At 49.5% G+C, this 19,376-nt stretch overlaps 2 protein-coding genes across 7 annotated transcripts in view; both read right to left on the bottom strand.

Annotated features, from left to right (window-relative positions):
- Window positions 1-3,706: 3,706 nt before the first annotated feature.
- Window positions 3,707-8,839, bottom strand: DLX1 (distal-less homeobox 1). Of its 3 annotated transcripts, none has more exons than XM_035726771.1 (4): window positions 8,703-8,839; window positions 7,571-8,251; window positions 6,701-6,900; window positions 3,707-5,455 (listed from the first exon to the last, which is right to left on the bottom strand). In XM_035726771.1, exons 2-4 carry the CDS (start codon window positions 7,881-7,883, stop codon window positions 5,201-5,203), a joined length of 768 nt encoding a protein of 255 aa, XP_035582664.1. In that variant the 5' UTR covers window positions 7,884-8,251; window positions 8,703-8,839; the 3' UTR covers window positions 3,707-5,200. The 3 variants fall into 3 exon arrangements, with proteins under 3 accessions (XP_035582664.1, XP_035582665.1, XP_035582666.1); XM_035726772.1 differs by having other exon boundaries at window positions 8,699-8,793; XM_035726773.1 differs by lacking the exon at window positions 8,703-8,839 and having other exon boundaries at window positions 7,571-8,303.
- Window positions 8,840-12,819: 3,980 nt separating this feature from the next.
- Window positions 12,820-19,376, bottom strand: part of METAP1D (methionyl aminopeptidase type 1D, mitochondrial) — an 83,991-nt gene continuing 77,434 nt past the window's right edge. For 3 of the 4 annotated variants that reach the window (XM_027590460.1, XM_027590462.1, XM_027590461.1), the window contains exons 7-10: window positions 15,673-15,770; window positions 14,375-14,422; window positions 13,372-13,450; window positions 12,820-13,241 (exon numbers count right to left, since the gene is read on the bottom strand). In XM_027590460.1, the coding sequence (XP_027446261.1) occupies window positions 13,163-13,241; window positions 13,372-13,450; window positions 14,375-14,422; window positions 15,673-15,770 (304 nt within the window). In that variant the 3' untranslated portion in view covers window positions 12,820-13,162. The remainder of the gene's footprint in view (window positions 13,242-13,371; window positions 13,451-14,374; window positions 14,423-15,672; window positions 15,771-19,376) is intronic. The other variant, XM_027590463.1, reaches the window with a different exon arrangement.

The raw sequence follows: 19,376 nt of genomic DNA, 5'->3' as shown, positions 1-19,376 counted from the left end.
GCCTTTTCTTTCCGGTCATTCTCCCAGCCAAATGCCGCCTTCGACCCTTTTGATTTGATCTAGCAAAGATTGTGTCCAGATTATCTGAAATTGACACTGAAGAAGGTAAGGGTGGAAACTGGTTTCATTTTTCAGAGGGTTGGAAGGCTGCGCTGCGCCCGCCGAGGTGGCTCCCGCTCCGGGAGTAGGAGGGTGGGGGAGTGATTATGTATGCACCAGCTAATTCTTCCATCAAAACTTCTTGTCAGCGATGTCAGGATTATTTTTTTTTCCTTTTTATAAAAACACTTGATGTTTCAGGAAGTGTTAATCCCTGAAGGTTGGGGAATGAGGGCGGGGGTAGCAAACGAGTGGGTGTGGGTGACAGGTTTCTTGAGCCTGGGGAAGGCACCCTTTAGAGCCGTTTGCCTGTCTACACTGGAGTTGGGGTCTGCTGTGGAGCTGGGGACCGAAGGAGGGTTTCTTTGAGTCATGGGAGGGACAGACCCTTACCCTCCGTACTGCATTTGATGGAGGTGCCTCTGGCTTGTGCGGGATGAGGAACAGAAAAGTTCGCTTTAGCCTGTGATTTCAGGATGTTTAACCCAGGCGGTGGCTTGACAAAACCCAGAGAATTCTGAAATCGGTTTTTAAAAGATACAGAATGAAAGAGATGGATAACAGGATAAAAAAAATTATAGCCGGGGACCTGGGTTGCTTCTTTCCTCTCAGTTTTTCTTGGGATCAAGTATCTCAGGTTCTATATCCAGCACCCAGACCTACCTTTCCATTGGTGACAGAAATGGACAATTTCTTCAAGAGGAGCGATTTAGTTAATATCTCCATCAAATGATTCTAAGAATAAATTCGTATTTCTGTGCATATAGATAGAGGAATTTTTAAACTTTTTGGAGCTCTTAAAGCTAGCTAATAGGGAAGGCTGAAGAGCCATCTGACCCGGCCCAGGTTTGGATCCCAGAAAGAAAGAAAGAAAAAGAAAACATAAAAGGAAAGCTGTGAACTATAAACATGTTTCCAATCTCATATTTTTAAAATATTGCCTAGATTTAGAAGCTGGATTCTTGCACAACGAGACTACCACTTGCAGGACCACTCAGTCCCAGGCTTATGAAAGCCAAGACCAGTGAGAAGGGGGCTGGGGACTGTTGCTTGTGCCCCTACACTCCCCACCCCTGCCCCTTTTAGAGCTAGTGTGTGTGAGAGAAGATATTAAAGAGGTATCTGTTGTTTGGCAATTTTGCTAAGTCTGTCTTCACTACTTCGACGCTGTGCATTTGCTAATTTGGAGGCCTGGCCATTGACAAGCTTGCTCCATACACCTGCAAGCAATTTGCCGGCTCCGGTACCGGAGAATTGCAGAGATGGCAGCTCGCACCTATTTGATTTTTTTTTTCCCTTTTCTCAATGCACAGCAAATTTGGCTTTCAGTGCGTTATCTCTTTTGTTAATGCAAAAAGATTCCCTGGGCGAAAAAATTGCTCATAATTACCAGAGAGATGGGGAAACTGCATTAGAATAAATAAACCTGAAATTACTGTAATTATGTTGTGTTTGATGGGCCCGGCTTGTAATCAAGAAGAGAATACAGTGAAATGATGCTGACCCTCTTGGGTTTGCAGCTGTACGCGCACTTTGGGGTCTTTTTTTGCAGAAAAGAGTCATTTTGATAATCATTAAGCTGTGTGTAACCTATTTCAGAAGTGTTTTAAAATGAGGTTCACATTTTTTGAACAAGGGGGAAAAAATCCCAAAATTGCATTTTGCCATTACAGACTCATACATAAGGAAAGGTTGTGTTTTCTAAGTGACAATTGTTAAGACATAATATTCGAAATCAGTATTTAATCATTATAATGAGGTATTGTTTAAATATAACCACCTTTAGATTATTCATAGTTTAATTAATATACTCATTATGAAAATCTTTGAATCAGATATTTGATGAACTACTTGTCAGTAACAAGGCAGCATTAATTAGGCCTATATTGAGATTAACATTTTTTAAAAGTGCAACCGCTTATAATTATAATAGAGCCTAACTAAAGACCGCCTTCGTTGAGCTAAAACTAATAATTTCTCTATTTGAACTGTTAGCAAGAGATTATTAAATTAGTATAAGCTGATATCTCAAAATATTAAAATCCGCTTGACCAAGCAGATTTTGCCTGTGGCTTCAGGCGCTGGGCCCTGGCTGCAGCACCGGAGTTGGATGAGTAAGAGCAACCCACCAAAACCTCCCCTCTAGCAAAGTCACATCTCCAGGGAAAACCAAATCCCTGAAGGTCCCTACCCGGGCGGCAGCCGAACCCAGCCTGGGAAATCCTGTTCCCTCTCAGCTTTGAGGCCCGTCCGCTCCCGCTAATGATCTCCCCCATTTGCGTTCCGGGTTCTGGAGACCTGCGGGAGAGGAAAAGCCCCAATCCCAGGCCCTGATGGGGCCTCGAGGTCCCTGGCTCCATCCCCCACTATTTCCCCGGCTCCCTCCATCACCGCCCCTCCACCACTTCCCCTCCCCTTCCCAAAGGGCGTCAGAAGAGCCTGGAGCATCTGCTCTTTAACCAGCACCAATTGAAAAATGGGTGCTTGTCACAACACAGATCACTGCCTTCCCCGCTTTGCTCCCCACCGCGCTGCAAAGGGCCCCCCAAAGGCGGAGGGCCAGCCCGCAGGAAGCAGTGTCACAAGGCGAGTGCGAGGGAAGCGGGAATCACTCAAAGCAGCCCGACGGGGCCCCGCAGCTTCCCTGAGCTTCCTCGGCTCGGCTGTGGGGTCTGGGGTTGAGGTTGGGGTGAGACTCCGGGCCACCGGGTGGAGGGAGCCAGGCTGGTTCTAGTTGCTCGAAGTCCACTTTCTCCTGGAGAGAATTCATCGGAGGGTTCCACTGGAGGTGCCCTCTTACTGTCCTGGCCTCAGGACTGTCGGGCTAGGGTGGGGGGTCTTGACTCGGCCAGCTCCTGGGTTCCAAGGAGTCAGCGGAGCCCTCCAGCCCTTCCCTTGGCATTTCCATCTGAGGCGCGGAGAGAAGCTGGGGATCATTAGGAGGGAAGGGGCTTCTCGTTGTGGATGGGCCCGACGGGTGAGGGTGACTGTGGAGGGGCCCAGGTGGCGCCTTGGGACTGTCCCCCGGAGCTCACTGATTGACCAGGTGAAGCCCAACAGAGGAGTCCTTCCGGCCCCTTTCCGGTGTCTGGCCGCGTCTTTTCCGTGTGGGGATCGAGCGCCCTGGAGGCAAGCAAAAGCCGGAAGGCCAGATCGCCGCGATGGCGAGGGGGCAAAGCCTAGCGTCTCTGCTTTCAGTCTTCTAGGCTTCCGGCGAGGTAACTGGGTGTGGGGTGGCACTCAAGTCTCCCATACTGGTTGCCCTTGAGCTCTGCATTCATCTCCTCTCAGCCAGCCTTCACAGTCCCTTTGGTTCCTGAGACCCCGCTCTGTCACACAGCACCTGTTCCTGATCCCCCCCACCAAGGACCCTTGCCAGACAGTCGCTGCCCACCCTTCCAACCCAGGTAGGGATCAGACCCCTTGGGGGCCAGAAGCAGAGCAAGATGAATGGTCCTAACGTCTAGGGAGGGCCTTCCCCTTTATTCTGGTATGTCCGGAGCCAGGAGTCCCTACCTCTGCGTTATCTGTCCCAGAGGTGGAGGCCCGGGCCCAGCCCACAGCACCCCCTCACACAGCACACCAGACAGCAGTTCTTTCTCGAAACCATAATTTTACTGTCTCAAAGAAACTTTATAACTTATTTACAAAGTTCTTTTTTTCCAAGATACAAAGCAATAAGTTAACATTCTCAATATAAAACTAAACTTTGACATAGAGAACACAAAACACGGTTGATTTCAATTGATCACATTTTCCAAATTTCACAAGTAAAATGTCAAGATTCTCATTTCACAAAGCATCAGGTTTTACAGCCACACACAACAGAACGGAAAAAAGCTAAGCTTGTGCAACATGTTTACGGAACAATAATAATAACAATAATAATTAACAACAATAATAATATGTACAGCGATTAGATCCTGCACTGGAGACTGGGCGGCCAGGGTGCTGCCTGGCGTTATTCTGTGGTCGAGCCTCTGAGGATTAGTGCTGCTTTTGTCTTACTTTAAAGCTCACTGGCTTTAGGGCACTCGTTTATGCTTGCCTGTTTTTTCTTCACTGCCCATCGGTCCTCTCTCAAGCTTCCAGAGGAGGGAATTAGGATCTTCCTTCTTGTCCGGGCAAAGCGACCAAGTCTTCCCCGCCCCCCCCATGAGAATATTGTGTTGGCTTCATTTCTCTTTTTTTTTCTTTTAAAAATAATGCAGAACATGTAAAAATGCAAAGCATTAGGTTCCAACCTCTCCATACCAGCGAAGTACAAAAGTTACCGTATAAGTTAAAAATCACCAGGTCCTCCTTATTCGGTTTTCCGAGTGCGTTTGAAGTAATCGGTACTTTTGGACCATGCGCTCCTTGCGCTCCACAGAACTGCGAAGTGGCCAACATTCACCCTCAGGCGAAGTCCATTTCTTAATAAATAAAGCCCCCTCCCTCCAATTTCCCCCAATTCCCGAACGAGCTACCCAGATGGTTAGGCAGGCCCAGGAGAAGGTCCGAAAGGACAAAACGTCCCAGCATGTGGAGCTGGGCGGCCCGGCGGCCCGAGCCTCTTCCGACCTGGTGACTTTTTTCAGAGGCCGCAGAGTGAGGACAGCGGACAGACGAGGACCTCGACTTCATCAGCGCACAGATACAGAGCGAAAGGAGACAAGAGACAGACAGAACAGAAAAAAAAAGCTTTTGCTTTTTCTACATTGTTTTTTTTGTGGGTGTTTTTTTTTGTTTTGTTTTGTTTTGTTTTTTCCTGGTAGTCCCACACAGCTGAGGGTCGGCGAGTCGGGTCCGGCTGGCTCGTCTTGCAGCTCTGGCTGTCTCGGGAGGTTGTGCCTGCGTTCGGAGGCCGCTGTCTGCTGTCACCGCGCGGCCTAGGCCGGGGCGAGGGCGAGGGCGTGGGCGCCGGGAAGTCGCCGGTCCAGACCGCGCGGGACTCCAAGGAGATGGCGGGCGTCCTGCCTTCGCTGTTCCTTCTTCTTTGCCCCTGGGCCCCTCTCCAGGCCCAGGGCTTGCGGACAGGGTGGTTGGACCGGGAGGCGGGTGGGGCCCGGGCCAGGGTGGGGGAGACGGGAAGGAGGCGGGAGGGTGCGGGCGGGCAACCTCACATGAGTTGGGGTTGCTGCATAGCTTCTTGGTGCGCCGAGGGGTACCACGACGTGTAGCTGGGGATGTAGGAACCGGCGCTGCCGCCCGAGCCCTTCCCAGATGAAGAGTTGGGGTTCCAGCCGGGCGGCACTGGTGGGGAGCCGGCAGACAGCGCCCGGCCGTTGGCCAGCGCGCTACCCTCCAGAGCCGCCCCGCCCTGCTTCATCAGTTTCTTGAACTTGGAACGCTTGTTCTGGAACCAGATCTTGACCTGCAAGAGCGGACAATAATGTGACTCGGCTAGGTCCATTGTGCCTACCGTGGTCTTCGGGGAGGTAAGGGGGCCGTGGGACAGGGGAGAAAGGATTCCCCTCGCCGCCCTGCGCGACTGGGCAGCTCCCTGCTGGAGGAGCAGAGCCCCACCACCACCTATAAGAACCAAAGCCTCGGAGGCCGGGCTGCCAGCCGCCGGTGGCCCGCAGGGGCCAGCTCGCAGAGAGCCAAGGGGGCGTGGTGGTGAGGAGTTAGTGGGGATCCAGGCCTTCGTTTGTCAGGGACTCAGCGCGACCCTGGCAATCGTCTGGGGGAAGAAGCAGCGCCTGCACAACATCGAGTCTTCAAGTCCAATGTGAACATCAATAAAAGAACCGAGTGGAGGAAAGGAGTGGAGGAAATTTATTTGCAATGCCACCTGCTTTCTCTTTGCTCCATCCTTTCTGCCCTTGAGTTGGGGGCTGACTGAGGAGGCCAAAAGGTTTTGTTAAACTTTTCATTTGGACTTACATCAACCTTTCCTTAGTGTCTGTTTGCTCTCCCCAGCTCTGCTCCAAATCCCGGCCCAGACGTTGGAAACCCGCGCCAGTCCTGATCAGAAAGCCCATGGGCTCCCCCAGAGTCTTAGAGCAATCCTCCTCCAGGGTCTGGGACTGGGGAGGTGAGAAGGCGGAGGAAAGGACTTCCCCTTACCCCAACCCGATGAGAAGGAGGAGGAGGGAGACTGAGGCTCGGCCCAGGCCCTGAGTGATTAGCCACACACTTCAAAGGCAAAGAAGGGATTAAGCCCAGCGTCTATTGTTCCAGTTGTTCGGGCACGTGTGACCTCAGAGTCCCCAAACAAAACGTCTAGGGAAATCCTTCTGCGCCCTAATCAGATTGTCCAGAGAGTGAGGGCCGGGCGGCAGGCAGCGCGGAGTAGAGTGCAGCGACAGAGCCAGGGCAGAGAGAACTAGGGAGGAAGGAGAGACGCAGGGAGAGCCAGGGGTGGGACGGACGGACACACACACACACACACACACACACACACACACACACACACACACACACACACACACACACACACACACACACACACACACACACACACACACACACACACACACACACACACACACACACACACACACACACACACACACACACACGTCTCCAACCCTGAGGCCCAGAGAGCGAGAAATGAAGCTCCGGGCGCAGGCCGACCGCGGGAAGCCCGCTTGGCAGAGGGGCAGCGGCAAGGTACCTGCGTCTGCGTGAGTCCCAAGGAGGCCGCGAGCTCCGCCCTCTCGGGCAGAGCTAGGTACTGAGTTTGCTGGAACCTCCGGTTCAAAGCCTGCAACTGCAAACTGGAATAAATCGTCCTGGGTTTGCGGATCTTTTTCCCCTTGCCATTGAAGCGCACTTCACCGCCTTCCACCACCGTGCTCTTCTCGGAGTCAGCCCCTGGAGGGACAGCAGAAGCGGGGGGCTGCTGTTAATGCAGGGACAGCCTTCAGTGCGGGGAGCCGAGGGTGAGTGGCAACCGAGGGATGACAGAGGCTGGGCCGAGAGAGAACGCTCAAGAAACTCCGAAAGCCAGGGAAGTGTCCCGTAAAGTCCGAGGGCCGGACCGGGCCGCTGCAGGCGGACTGGGGCAGTTCCCAGGCGTGCAGTTCCTGCCTTTGCAGAGAAAGTTTGCTATTTTTGCACGCGGTAGCTGAGGTTTAATTACCCTTAATTGCATACATTGTTTATAGCGCTACGCAATAAATAATTACTGAGACTAATACGTGCACATGTGGGTTTCTGTTTTCCAAAGGGGCATTGTGTGCTCGGCGCACAGAGCGGGCCAGAGGCCTAGACAGTGCCAGGGGACGCTCTCGGATTTATCCTTTGCTGGATAGTTGCGAGTTGGGTGGAATTTAAAAAAATTTTTTTTTCTTTGCTGTGACAAGGATCCATACATAGATTGATACCCGAAACCTCCATTGCTCCGGCGTCCTCCCCACCCCCACCTCTCTCTCCCCCTCTCCCTCCTCTCTCTCTCTCTTCCTCCCCCCTCCCTTCCTCCCTCCTTCTGTCCCTCTCTCCCTTCGTACCCTTTCCTCTCCCTCTCCCTGGCAGGCGCACGTACCTGGGTCCTCCAGGCGGCTCTGGGCGAGGCTGGCGCTGCCGGGGTAGGACTGCACCGAACTGATGTAGGGGCTGGACGCGTGGCTGCTGACCGAGTTGACGTAGGGGTAGCCCAGCGGTCGGGAGAAAGACGAGGCCGAGCTGTAGGCGCCGTCGGGCTGCGAATGGCCCGCCGAGTGTAAACAGTGCATGGAGTAGTGCCCGTGGGACATGGGAGAAGGAGACATTTGCTGGTTGGGTGGCCCAAACTCCATAAACACCGCCTTGCCCGACACGGGGCTGTTGAGACTTTCTGGCATGGTGGTCATGGTCATCTCTTCTCGCGGGGTCTGGGTGTGGGTCTCTCTCTCTCCTCTGCTTCCCTTTTGGGGGTCTCTGTGTTTCTCAGGACAGGAAGGAACCCAATTTAAGCGGAACAGGGGTTTTCACTTTCCATTCATAAGAAAATGGAGTTTGTCTCTTTGAAAAGTCTAAGCATGATGCTGCCGAGCTCCCCAAACTCGCTTCAAAGCTTTGACTCAGCCAAGGTCATAAATATTCATGAGCTGGCGGAGCTGATTGGTCCGCTGTCTTGCATAATCACCGGGGATTGGTCCGAGGCGCTCCGGCTCCGCTGGACTAGAGCGGGCGAGGCGGCCCGGCCTCGGGAGAAACGCGTCCACACTTCCCGGCCGGGGCTCCTCTGCAACAGAGCGCGCCGTGTGGAGCGCACAATGGGCTGCAGCGCCCGCGCGGGGACCTCAGCGGCCCGTGGCTCTTCAGCCTCCCGCCTCCCCAGCGCGCCTTACTTCCCAAAAACCCACCAGCGACTCGGCGCAGCCGCCCTCCCCCCACTACTGTCCCCACCCTCCGCCCGCCCCCAACACCGGGACAGGGGCACCGCTTCTCCAAGCCGCCGTCACCAGGTCCGGCGCTCAGCTAGGGCGGCTCTGGAGCCCCGGCCGCGGCCTCGGAGCGCGAAGTCGCACACTGCGGGGGTCGGGGGTGGGCACCAGAGGCGGCCAACAGGGCGCTGTCCTCCCGAGAGTCGTGTGCCTAGCGCAGCGCTCTCCTTGGCGGCGCCTCCCTGGCCTGGGTCCGCTCTGCCACATCCCTGGGGTCGGGTTTGGGGCCCTCCAGGCGAACTCACTCACTCGGCCGCCGCGCCGCCGCCGCCGCTCCCTGGGGCCCGCTCGCATTGCTCCAGGCCCAGCTGGCCACTCCAGCTCGAGGCTGCACCGGTCTGATTAAAGCAGAGCGCGCGAAGAGCCAGGAACCCGCGCTTCTCCTCCCAGGAAAGGCGGCCGCACCGCCCCTCCCCCCAACACACACTCCCTCTTTCCCTCCCAACCTTCCTCCGCCTCCCCCTCCCCTCCACTCCCTCTGCGCCGAACGCCCTGGACTCACTTGCCCCAAGGGCGCGGCGCAGAGTGGAGCCGAGGGGCCGGCGGGCTCAGTTTGGCTTGAGCCTCGGATACCAGGGGGTCATTTTCCGGCCTCCTGGGGTCTGGCAAGAGTACCCGGGATCTGGGAGTCCTGCGGACCACCGAAACCCGCGGCAAAACCGGGCCGGTGGTAGGCTTGTAGATCTGGTTACAGACTCGTCTCTCATTGTCGCCCAGGATCCTCCTCATCTCCAGTGGCCAAAGCGGGCTCCACTGGGCCTGGGGGCAGGGCTGGCAAAAGCTGCCACGGCGCCTTCTATCTTCTGGGGCGCTAGGTACAGAAAAGCGCACAAAAGCCCCCCGCCGCCGCCACCACACAGCCACCCCCACGAGGCGTGGCGCGCACCACGCTGTCTGCGAGGGGCTGTTGGTTCCCCATCCCGCCAGCCCCACCGTGAATCCCAAATTACTTTGTTAGGTAATTAGAAAGTGTTGATAATTATTTCTTTCATAATTTAGCGGTGTGATGGGAACGGGGAAATGATCTTGTGAAAGTTCACACGTGCAGATGTATTAGTTACTGATTCATTTGATTAAATGGTAGTCTCAAGTGCTCGGATCCGCAGCTGAAGGCGCCCCATTAGCATAACACTGATGTTTAATTTTCATACGCATAATTAGCCATATATTTAACACTAATAGCAACATGCAGCCTTTCAGCGTTAAACAGCCCGGGATTTGATCTGGCCTGAGCTGAACCTTCGGCGATGCACCTTCCCCTGTCTGGAGTGCGCACTGATCACAGGACAAACCTCTGTAATCAAGCACATTTTGGCAGAGGGAACACCAATAAAAATGAACATTCAAAACAAATTACATCGGTGCTGTCGTTACAGATATTAGTGGAAGGGGCTTCTCTCTTTTTTAACTTCTGTAGCCTCAGCAGCTGCCCGCGGAATTCCTCGCCTTTGGTTTAAGGGCATGATATCGGGGGTAGCAATATTTCAGGCAGCGTGGTTGGAGCAAAAGGAAAAACAAAAGCAAAACAAAACAAAAAATCCTTCAAACCAGTAACTGGCTTGCCAACGTTTTAAAAAGACTTTTTTTCCTTAATCACCCAACCACAGGGTGATGCTTTGTAGCAACAACCAGCTAATGACTCCGCCACCAGACTACTCCCGGAGCCGCTCCACTCCTCTTGATTTCCGTGTTGCACTTGTGGTTTTAATTGCTCCTTCCTAGCGCCTGTTTCGGGGTGTGGAGTGCGGTGTGGTGCGGTGCGCCCTGCACAGCAGCACGGATGCCGCCCGGGCCCCTGGTCTCTTGCGCGCACCTCTAGCGGGCCCTGCCCACGTAAGTGACCGCCGCGGCTGGCGCCGGGTCGGGGTTGGGGCCGAGGGAAGTGGCTGTTGACTTCTAGAGCTCAGCGCTGTACGTGAGGAAACCCGACGGCTGGGCGGCCCATGGGCCAGTTTATTCCAGAGAACTGTAGGGTGGGGGAAGGGGAGAGAGGCGGCGACGGGTCGCGACCGTCTACAGGGCTCTCTGTCCACATCTGGGAGGGGGAATCCAAGCCTTTCCAGCGCAGGGGACCGGGCTGGCTCCGTGGAACAAAGGACCCGCACGCGCCCCCTCAGGAAATGGTTTCAGAGCCTTGTTTATTTTAGAAATGCATTATGTGTGGGCGAGGGAGTGTCTACACTCGGGAATTATTTCTTAGCCCCAGAGAAGCAGGTCCGGGGAAGGGCGGCTGAGCCGGGGCCCTCGGGCGTTGAGACACCGGGCCTTGAGTAGCTTCGCAGCCTGCGATCTTATCTCCATTCTGTGAGCCCCGAGTGGATCCCTCCCACCCATCCCCACTGCTAAGACGACACCTGTTCTGGAACGTTGGTTTGCTTAGATCTTTGCCTGTCCCAACCCTCACATTTATCCAGAGAGCCCGGATTCGGAGTAGAACCTGTGGGAGACACCGCAGGACCCGAGTCCGGTGGTGTTAGCAGTATCCACGCCTGAGCTGGAATCCCGGTGTCCCCGGGTGAGGTGTGGGGCCAGTTCAGCTGGAAGGTGGTGGTCGTGGTGGTGGTGGTGCACACGGTATTTTTTAAAATCTGCTTTCTAATTTCAACTTCAAAGCATGTTAAACGGAGTTTGTTCTAAATCAAGTTTGTTTCCTACGGAGCTGATATTGGCTGGTGCTGGTATATATGCATATATGTGGGTATAATGTTTAAACCAGGCTTAAACTAGTTACTTTAATAAATAGGATTATAAACCTGTCCCATAAATACTTCCACCTCAGAATAATTGCTGCACAAACAGCATGTTATCCCAGTGGTTGGTAAAATCCTGTGGTCCTAATAAAATTATTCTTGGGGAACTTGGAGTAAACTGATCCTTAGATAAGATAAGTGGCTAACGTTGCAATCTGATTGCTCTAGGAGAGAAGTGAAATCATTATCTGGCAAACCTCTCCCAAGGCCATCTGGGCCAGGTTCCTTCCCAGAGAATCGGATTGTTCAGGAGCAGTAGTCAGTCTCCAGGCCTTTGCTTGGCCAATGTCTCAAGCACCCCGAAAAGTTTTTCTATGGTCCTTGTAAATCTTCAGCCCTTCCCTCGCCTTTTCCAGCTCTCAGATCCACTTGAATTGGAATCACCTCTGTCCAAATTCTCCATCCCTGGGTGCAGAGAAAGGGAGCTGGAAGGGTTGGAAGGTGCCCAGGAGAATCTGAGTTCTGGGAAAAGCTTGAACTAGCCACTTTTCCAAGTGTACTTACTGACCTGTTTCCTATCTCTTCTCCCACCACTCTGTGTCACAAAGACACAGAGTGTCTCCTGGGTCCTGATCACATTGACCACCTGTCATGGCAACTACAGGTGCTTGCATTTCCTTGGTGCACTCCAGCCCAAGCTATATTTAGTGGGCGGCAACTTTGCAAAACCCGCTTCAGTAGAAACAAAAGTTAGCACAACCCCTGGCTGCCCGGACACCCTCACCAAACTTGTTCCTAAAACTATAGCCAGAGGGGGGCTATTCTCTATGTGGCCTACTAGACACCCAGCACCTCTTCACCTGAGCCCAGGTGTGAACAGGTGCTGGGGGGGAGTGGGTAGTGCGTGCTAAGGAAGGGAGGGTATTCTGATCAGAAATGGGCCTTTGGGAAATGCAGAATGTGGGTGCTTGGATTTTCTGCTTCCGAAGCAGGTGGAGCTGCAGGCTTGCCAGTTCCAATCCCAGTTAACCTGGCTCTTGCCCTCCGAAGTTTCCATATCTTCCCCTGCTAGAATCCTCTGGGTCTCCAGGAGGAGAGCGCAGTTCAAAGGGGGCCAATATGGGGAGAGGTCAGCTTAGGAGCTAGACCAGCTGGACACTGTTCACACCTGGACTGGTGGGGCCAATGTTCTAATTTCTAGTGCAACAGACGGTCGTGTGTGTGTGTGTGTGTGTGTGTGTGTGTGTGTGTGATGGAGGGGTGAGAGGGTCCCTCAAAAGTAACCTCAGGGATGGCTGCTTGGGGCAGGATGAGAGGTGTGAGGAGGAGCCACAGGGGACCAGGAAGGTCCTGTTTGTGGACTGATAAAACACTGTAGAGGCCAGACCCACGGTTCACAGGCAAGGAAATATTTGTAACCAACCCCACCGTTTGTGGGCTAATCTTTTCATCACAAAGCAGCTATGAAGGGAAAAGAACTGGAAGGGCTGGTGCCAATGTGGGATTCACAAGGGGGGAAGAAGAGACTTTTAAAAAATTCCCAGCTAACATCTAGCCTCATTCTTTCCCCCATGCGCCCATGTGAAAAGTTCAGAGAATCAAAAATTAACCATCTACCCTCTCCCTCTAGTAACTGTCGGAGACGAAGGACCACAGACACAATGGGCTTAGGAGGGGAAAGCTTTTTACTTGGGCAGTCAAGACAAGGAAAAGAGAAAACCATGCATCTCTAGAAATCCCTCATCTTCTAAACAAGAGAATCCCCATTCCCCCTCCCCCAGAATCGCTTCCCGCGGTGGGAAGCCGAGCCGCGGTCCCCCCCGAAGCCGTGCAGCCAAGGCAGAGCTTGAGATCTGAGTTCCCAACTGCCCCCAATCCCCACCGGGTTTTTCCAAGCCTAGAAGCTAGGTTGGTTACTGCGTGATCTCCGGTTCGCCTGTGTCTTCTAAAAGTTCTCCAGCTGGATTTCAGCAATTTAGGAAAAAAAGCACCCGGCCTCTGCGACCCTCGGGCGGCTCCTCAGGCCTCCTGGGGCAGTTTGGTCAGGATCTGCACGCCCCCCGACGTGATGAGAACTGTGTGCTCGAACTGGGCGGACCTGAAACACACACCGCAGCGGTCAGAAGGCGCGCGAGTCGGCGGGTCGGGGAAGAGCAGAGCGCGCGAGCCGTCGGACCAACCTTCCCTTCCCATATCATTTTAAAAGCAGTGACACAGAAAGCAAACACCTTTGATTGTCCAGGGAGACCACAGTCCAGGCATCTTCCAGGACTTTAAATTCAGGGGATCCCTCGGTTATGATTGGCTCTGTAAGAGGGAAAATATTTACTGCAGGGATCTAATCAGATTCTTGTCAAATATTGTTTCGGCTGATTATGAAAAAAGAGAATAAGAAGGTCCTCCTCCCCTCCCCCCAAGTGCTTCCCCCACGGGTTCCTGTTGTCATCTCACAAGGGCTGATAATTGATGTTGCTTACATAGTATACTGCAAACTAAACAGTAGGAAGAGCAAACACGACCGCATTCAAAAATGTATGAAGTTGCCTGTTCGTAATTTTTTTGAGGAAAAAAGGGCATTTTAATCAAGCCTTAATTAGGACCCCGTGGATAATAACCACCCAAACACCAGTCCCTCTTATAAATACCAGTCAGTTTTTAAAAATATTTGAATTTTTAAAACATGCTTAAAATGTTCATTAATCAGCAAATAACAATTTTCTTATTTCACGTTAATTGCTTCTCCATTAAGTACCACAGTCAGAAATATGATGCCTTTAGGGTCTTAGATGATTGGAATTTGGTGGTGACACCAATCACATGATCAGCCAGGAATGGGCAGCCAGACAGTACGTATCACTTGCCGACAAGGAGCAAGGGACATGATCACTTCTAGTTATTGGGTGTTACGGTGGGGGGGGGGAGACCCAAAACAAAACAAGACCAAAAAAACCCCAAAACCAAACCAAAACAAACAAAAAAAAACAAACACCACATTATGCTGGTAACAGAATTAGAAGTTGGATGGCTGCCGTCTCCTAAATGTGTCGGTAAGTATCTGATTTAGGAAGATGGGGCTCAAGGATATTATTTAATCAGATTTGCTATGCATCTGAATTATTTCATTACACTGATTGGCTTTATTATTCCTTCACGGGACTGCCGGGCCTAGGCCAGCACTGCTGCTTCCACCCAGGAAGCCACTGCTCTCTGAAGGGGAGCTTGGGCACTGACCTATGGTGAACGTCATTCCCTCCTCCATGAGTAGATCGCTGTCATTTGCTGCAAAACAAAAAATACGGGGTAGGGGGAGTGAGAAATGGAGAGAAAGAGAAAAACAGAATTAGAGGGGCAGGACTGCTCAAAAAAAAAGCTTGGTCTTTTTTAAAAAATCTTCTTCTTTTAGGGTATGAGGAAGGATGGAGATTTCTAGAAACCTGGTAGTGGCCATCACCAAGGGATGGCCACTGGGAAGGGTGCACCAAGGTCTACCAGAGGCAGCCGGGGTGCCTCGGGCCCCCGTTGCGGGTTTTAGACAACCTCCACGGCGTTCTGGCCGCCTGCTTCCGGGCCTCCTGGCTTCACTGGGCCCTAGGCCCTGCCCACCACCCCAAAGAGAAAGGCATCTTGGGGAACTGATACAAAGGGAAGGCAGTCCCTTAGGGTGCAGATTAAAGCAGGAGGCTAATAGGAGAGAGGTGACTTGAAATAACTCCGAGTGTTGATGCAGGGTGGGGCACACGCCTGAGACACTCTTTCTGCACTCCTGAGCTGCCTCAGGCGGGGCTCTTTGGTGCAAAAGGAATTCTGACCTGCTGGGTCCATGGGGATCTTCCAGGGAATGGGTTCTAGGCAGTACTTCTTCTAGGGACTGCTTCGACCCCAAGCACACAGGTCAAGGTCCAACTTTCCTTCGGTCCCTGTCCAGGGGTGCAGCCCCCCTGAGGGGCACTCTATAGTACTGCCTCCTGCCCTAACCACTGCTTCTGGCCCACCCTTGCCTTCTCATTGTAGGGTGCACACCCAGGCAGTGAAAAGCAGGAGATTCTAGGGAAGGAATACAAGGGTGGGTATAATCTAGAAATCACTAAAGAGTACATGCTGCTAAATACATCAGCTGTCAACGCTGTGTAGGATGTAATGAAGTTTAACCACAACAGTCAGCGGTTAGAGAAGGGGGTAGAAAAAGAAAAATAGAAAACAGTCATATGTGCATGCTGCTGGGACAATGACGCAGTGGCATTTTGTTTTTAGTAACTTTTTCTAGACAAATACCCCTTGTGCCTTCCAGCCATCACCCTTCAGGGGAAGACAAAAAGCAAAATAAACCCTATTCGGAGACTGAAACTGCTGGGCTCTAATCCAGTAACACAATAATGTGCTGGTTACAATTAAGTAACTCCCCCCCCACACACACACATGCATGCACACAAAAGGATGATCATATGAATTCAAAGTTAGAGGAACATCAGGAGCAAAACTGCCTTATTCTGATTCCATCCAATAAATAGTTCCCAAATTAACTTCCTTACCGTGATGCCAAATTTCTGGATGTCCATGAAAGTAAGATCCTATCCCATGCCCCACAAAATGTGGACAGACTTGCAAACCATTCTGATGAGTTATGTGGCTTTAAAAGTGACCAAACAAAAATATTTAATTAAATTAGGTAAGTTTTTAATGCATTCTTAGGTAAAGTCACTTTAAAATGGTCTCTGAAAGAGAAAAAAATCAGTTATATTTAGAGCCAGATAATGTTTTTATTATTCTGGAATAATTAAAATTTTTGCCATTGCATGCAACAACTCCCTTTGGATAAATGAAGAAAAAAGGTATGTATTGAACAGCAGTTTGCTTCATTTACCTTAGAACAGCATTCAAACAAGGCCACTTTTAGACAACAAATGAGTGTGCATGCACACATATATAGATCGGTATGCATAACCAAGACACATGTGCATAGAATGCAGGTCATAAAAACTTGCCTGGCTTGTATAAGGTTTCAGAAAAGACTGTGCAAATTACTACTGATTTGGGAACTGAAAAGAGAAACAAAAATGCAATCTAGAAATGTGACCTCCTACTTTTATGGTTTCCTTATTCTGGCCTATTTCAAAACATTCTACATTTTAGAAACAGACACACTCATACAAATGGTCAAATTGCATTGTCAATATTCTTGAAATACTCCAAAACTTTGTCATCATTTGGGATTTTCACTCAAGACTTATGTCATTAACAAAATTCACACAGAATGCTTTTTAATCACCTTGATGCTTAAGAGAAGCTAGTATTGTGATTCCTAATTCTTAATGCTTTATTAGTTCTTTCTACATGCAAATGTACTGGGTTCCATCTATTCCATATAAATGAAGTCTGGCATATAGACTCCACCCTAAAATCCTCACGTACAAAGTTAAGAAGTTGTTTTTGAAATCAGGTGAACATACTCATTTCTAGGAGCACCAGAAAGATACCAATATAAATGATCAACAATTTATATTTTCATGTGGATGAGGGGCATAGTGCCCTAACCCAAACCATAACAATGGATCAGGATTTACAGGACTACTATTTAAATTCTTATCAAAGTCAAAGTTCTTAGATCCCAAACTAGAGTTTCCAGTAGACCCTAGGTTTAGTTGAACATGAACTCAAAGGCAGCATCTCTAAGAGCATTCATGTCAAAACACTTATCTCTAAACATGTTTAACTTTCATCTCCAGACCTGCAAGATACCTTCCCTTAGACCAGGATGTCACTATAAAGAGCAGATGGACAGCCCCTCATTCAGATTTAATTTCCATGTAACTGATAGTGCAGAAATAGGTAAGCTACGCATGTGTCAATGACAGGAATAACAAGTCAACATTTTTATCTCTTAAAGTTGTACTTTATGGTTGTAGTTATTTCTGTATGTCTTTGCACTTGGGGCAGGAGGTATAAAAACTTTTCCAAGGTGCTTCTATCTGCACCACACAATTTCTGAATAAAAATTGAGAATGGAGAGTGGATAGAGGGTGAAAGAGAGATTATCAGATAAGACAATAATGATCTAGACTTTTTTTTTTTACAAGAATGGGTTCTACCTAAACCTGTAAATTATGTGACTTCAGTCCCAACAAACCTCAATGATTCTAGAAACATTCAATATAAACTGTTCTATTTTCTTTCCTCAAAAGAAAAAAAAAAAACCTACGATCTAACTGATTGGCAGGCATCACGGCTACATCTTAAATGTGTGTTACAATGGCAATCTTCATTTTAATTTCTGATGAGAGGAGAGGAAGAAAGCCCACTCTGAAAAAACACTTGGGGTCCCTCCGCCATCACACCTCTCATCCCTCTTCATAAAAGAAGCCGTGCAATTACAAGGTGGCTAAAGATATTTGAGTGCATTCTCCTACAACAATTTACTGCCTGGATCCTGCTGGAACTTACGGTTATAGGAGTATCATAGAATGTATGTGTCATGAATGCAAAGGTCAGGATTTCACAGCCGGGTGGAAAGAGGAAAAGCACAGGACAAATTTCGCTCAGTTCCTTGGCTGAGCACCCATCTCAATGCTTGATTCCCAGGAGCTAAGTATATAGTTCTGTCTGCTTTTCAGGGTATTTCCCTTTTGGATTTGTAGTGAGCTTTTTAACGCATACTTACTGGGACTAAATGGGATCAAATCTCACTAATGTTCCTATTTCCTATTTAAAATCATGCCCCTTCTACTATTTTGGAATATACGGGAAGCACAAGGTTATCTGCCCTGATTCTAGGGCTTAAATCTAACTTCATAAGAGACCATCCAAGTGACCTGTCGTAGCAGGTGGCGTCATGGGAAGGTGGAGCATACATGTGCTTCCCTTAACTGGTGTGTTGCGGGAAATGGAAACAGCTGGGTGGGTAGGGCTGCCCAAGAAACGTAGCAGCCACTCCCCAGCACCAGGCCTCACAGGGCCGTGACCCCTTCTGAGCTTGAGGGTCTTCTTGCCCTGGACATTCCCACTCAGGAGATCTGCCTTCTTTCTGCTGAAACCTACTGAAGAAAAGAATTCTCCTGGTATTAGCTGTTCTGTTCCGGTTTTTCTCTAAGAATCCTCTCAGACGGTACAATACTTATCCATGAGCCTGAGCTCATTTATGATTTGAAGTCCTTCATAGGGATTACTTGGGGAGGAAGAAGAGGGGAGAGGAAGAAGAAGGTGTACAAATGTAGTTTCTGAACTTACTTTGAAATCACCCTATTATTACAGTTCATGTTTCAGTTACGGTTCCTCTCTTAAGAAATTTCGTCTTGTGACCGTTTTCTTCCATTTAATTCCCTTTCATGAGGTAGTTTTCCTCAACTGAAGTATTGTGTAGATAAATTAAAATTCTTAATACATTTCAAGTACATTTTGTGACTAAGAATACATTCCCCAAGAGGGCAGAGGAGTACTATGTTTAAGTGCATACTCTTCTCAAGAAATAAAAATGCACATGGAAATAGTTTTATCACCATTTTTACATGAAACCTATAAAGAGCACTAATTTCCAAACAGTCACATCTCTAATTAAATGGCCCCTGATTTCCGAGTTCGGTCTTTCCAGATTTTTATTTTAAACAGTAGTCTTTGAATGAAGGAATGCATGAGTCTAAGGATTCCCTCTAATGACATGGAATATTTAAGTACAATTAGTAATATTTTTAAAAGCCAACAACCGTTTTCCAAAAGAGTGGTATATTTTTTTGTTTCAAGCTGGATCACAAATTACTGTATTTTTCTTACAATGGTGCTGAACTTTTATTTGAGGTTTTCTGTTTCTGAAAAGCAGACATGACGGATTGAAATAAAAGATAATTTATTGCAGTGCTTACTTTCATGTGCCGAGAGAAGCAGTGTAATTGTAATTTACAGTAGCTGTCAAGAAAAATCCATCACAGATGACATTAAAATGACTTATTTTGCCTGAGCCACTTATTGTTTAAATGTGCATAATCTAATAGAAAGAGATTATTTTTAAAAATCTGCTTTATATTCTTCTAAATTAATATCAAAACATATACTTATGAATTAAACATTAAAAACCATTTATTGATACTTTCATCATGACACTTAGAACTATAAGTTTAAATTATTTTTGATTGAACTGTCACATATTTGGGATGCATGAATCTACACATTCACAATATTCTCATGCACAGATCATATCATCTAGAGATAATCTGAATATACAGCTTTAGAGATAATTTAAAGCAAA

Source organism: Zalophus californianus, chromosome 3 (assembly GCF_009762305.2).
Source record: "Zalophus californianus isolate mZalCal1 chromosome 3, mZalCal1.pri.v2, whole genome shotgun sequence".
Classification (NCBI taxonomy): Eukaryota; Metazoa; Chordata; class Mammalia; order Carnivora; family Otariidae; genus Zalophus; species Zalophus californianus.
This window is presented reverse-complemented; position numbering and strand designations above follow the sequence as displayed.

Coding starts and splice junctions, on each gene's coding strand:
- DLX1 (XM_035726771.1), bottom strand. CDS start 7,883: ATGACCATGACCACCATGCCAGAAAGTCTCAACAGCCCCGTGTCGGGC. Junction 6,901..7,570: donor GAGCCGCCTGGAGGACCCAG/GTACGTGCGCCT, acceptor CTGTCCCTCCAG/GGGCTGACTCCGAGAAGAGC. Junction 5,456..6,700: donor TGGGACTCACGCAGACGCAG/GTACCTTGCCGC, acceptor CCGCTCTTGCAG/GTCAAGATCTGGTTCCAGAA.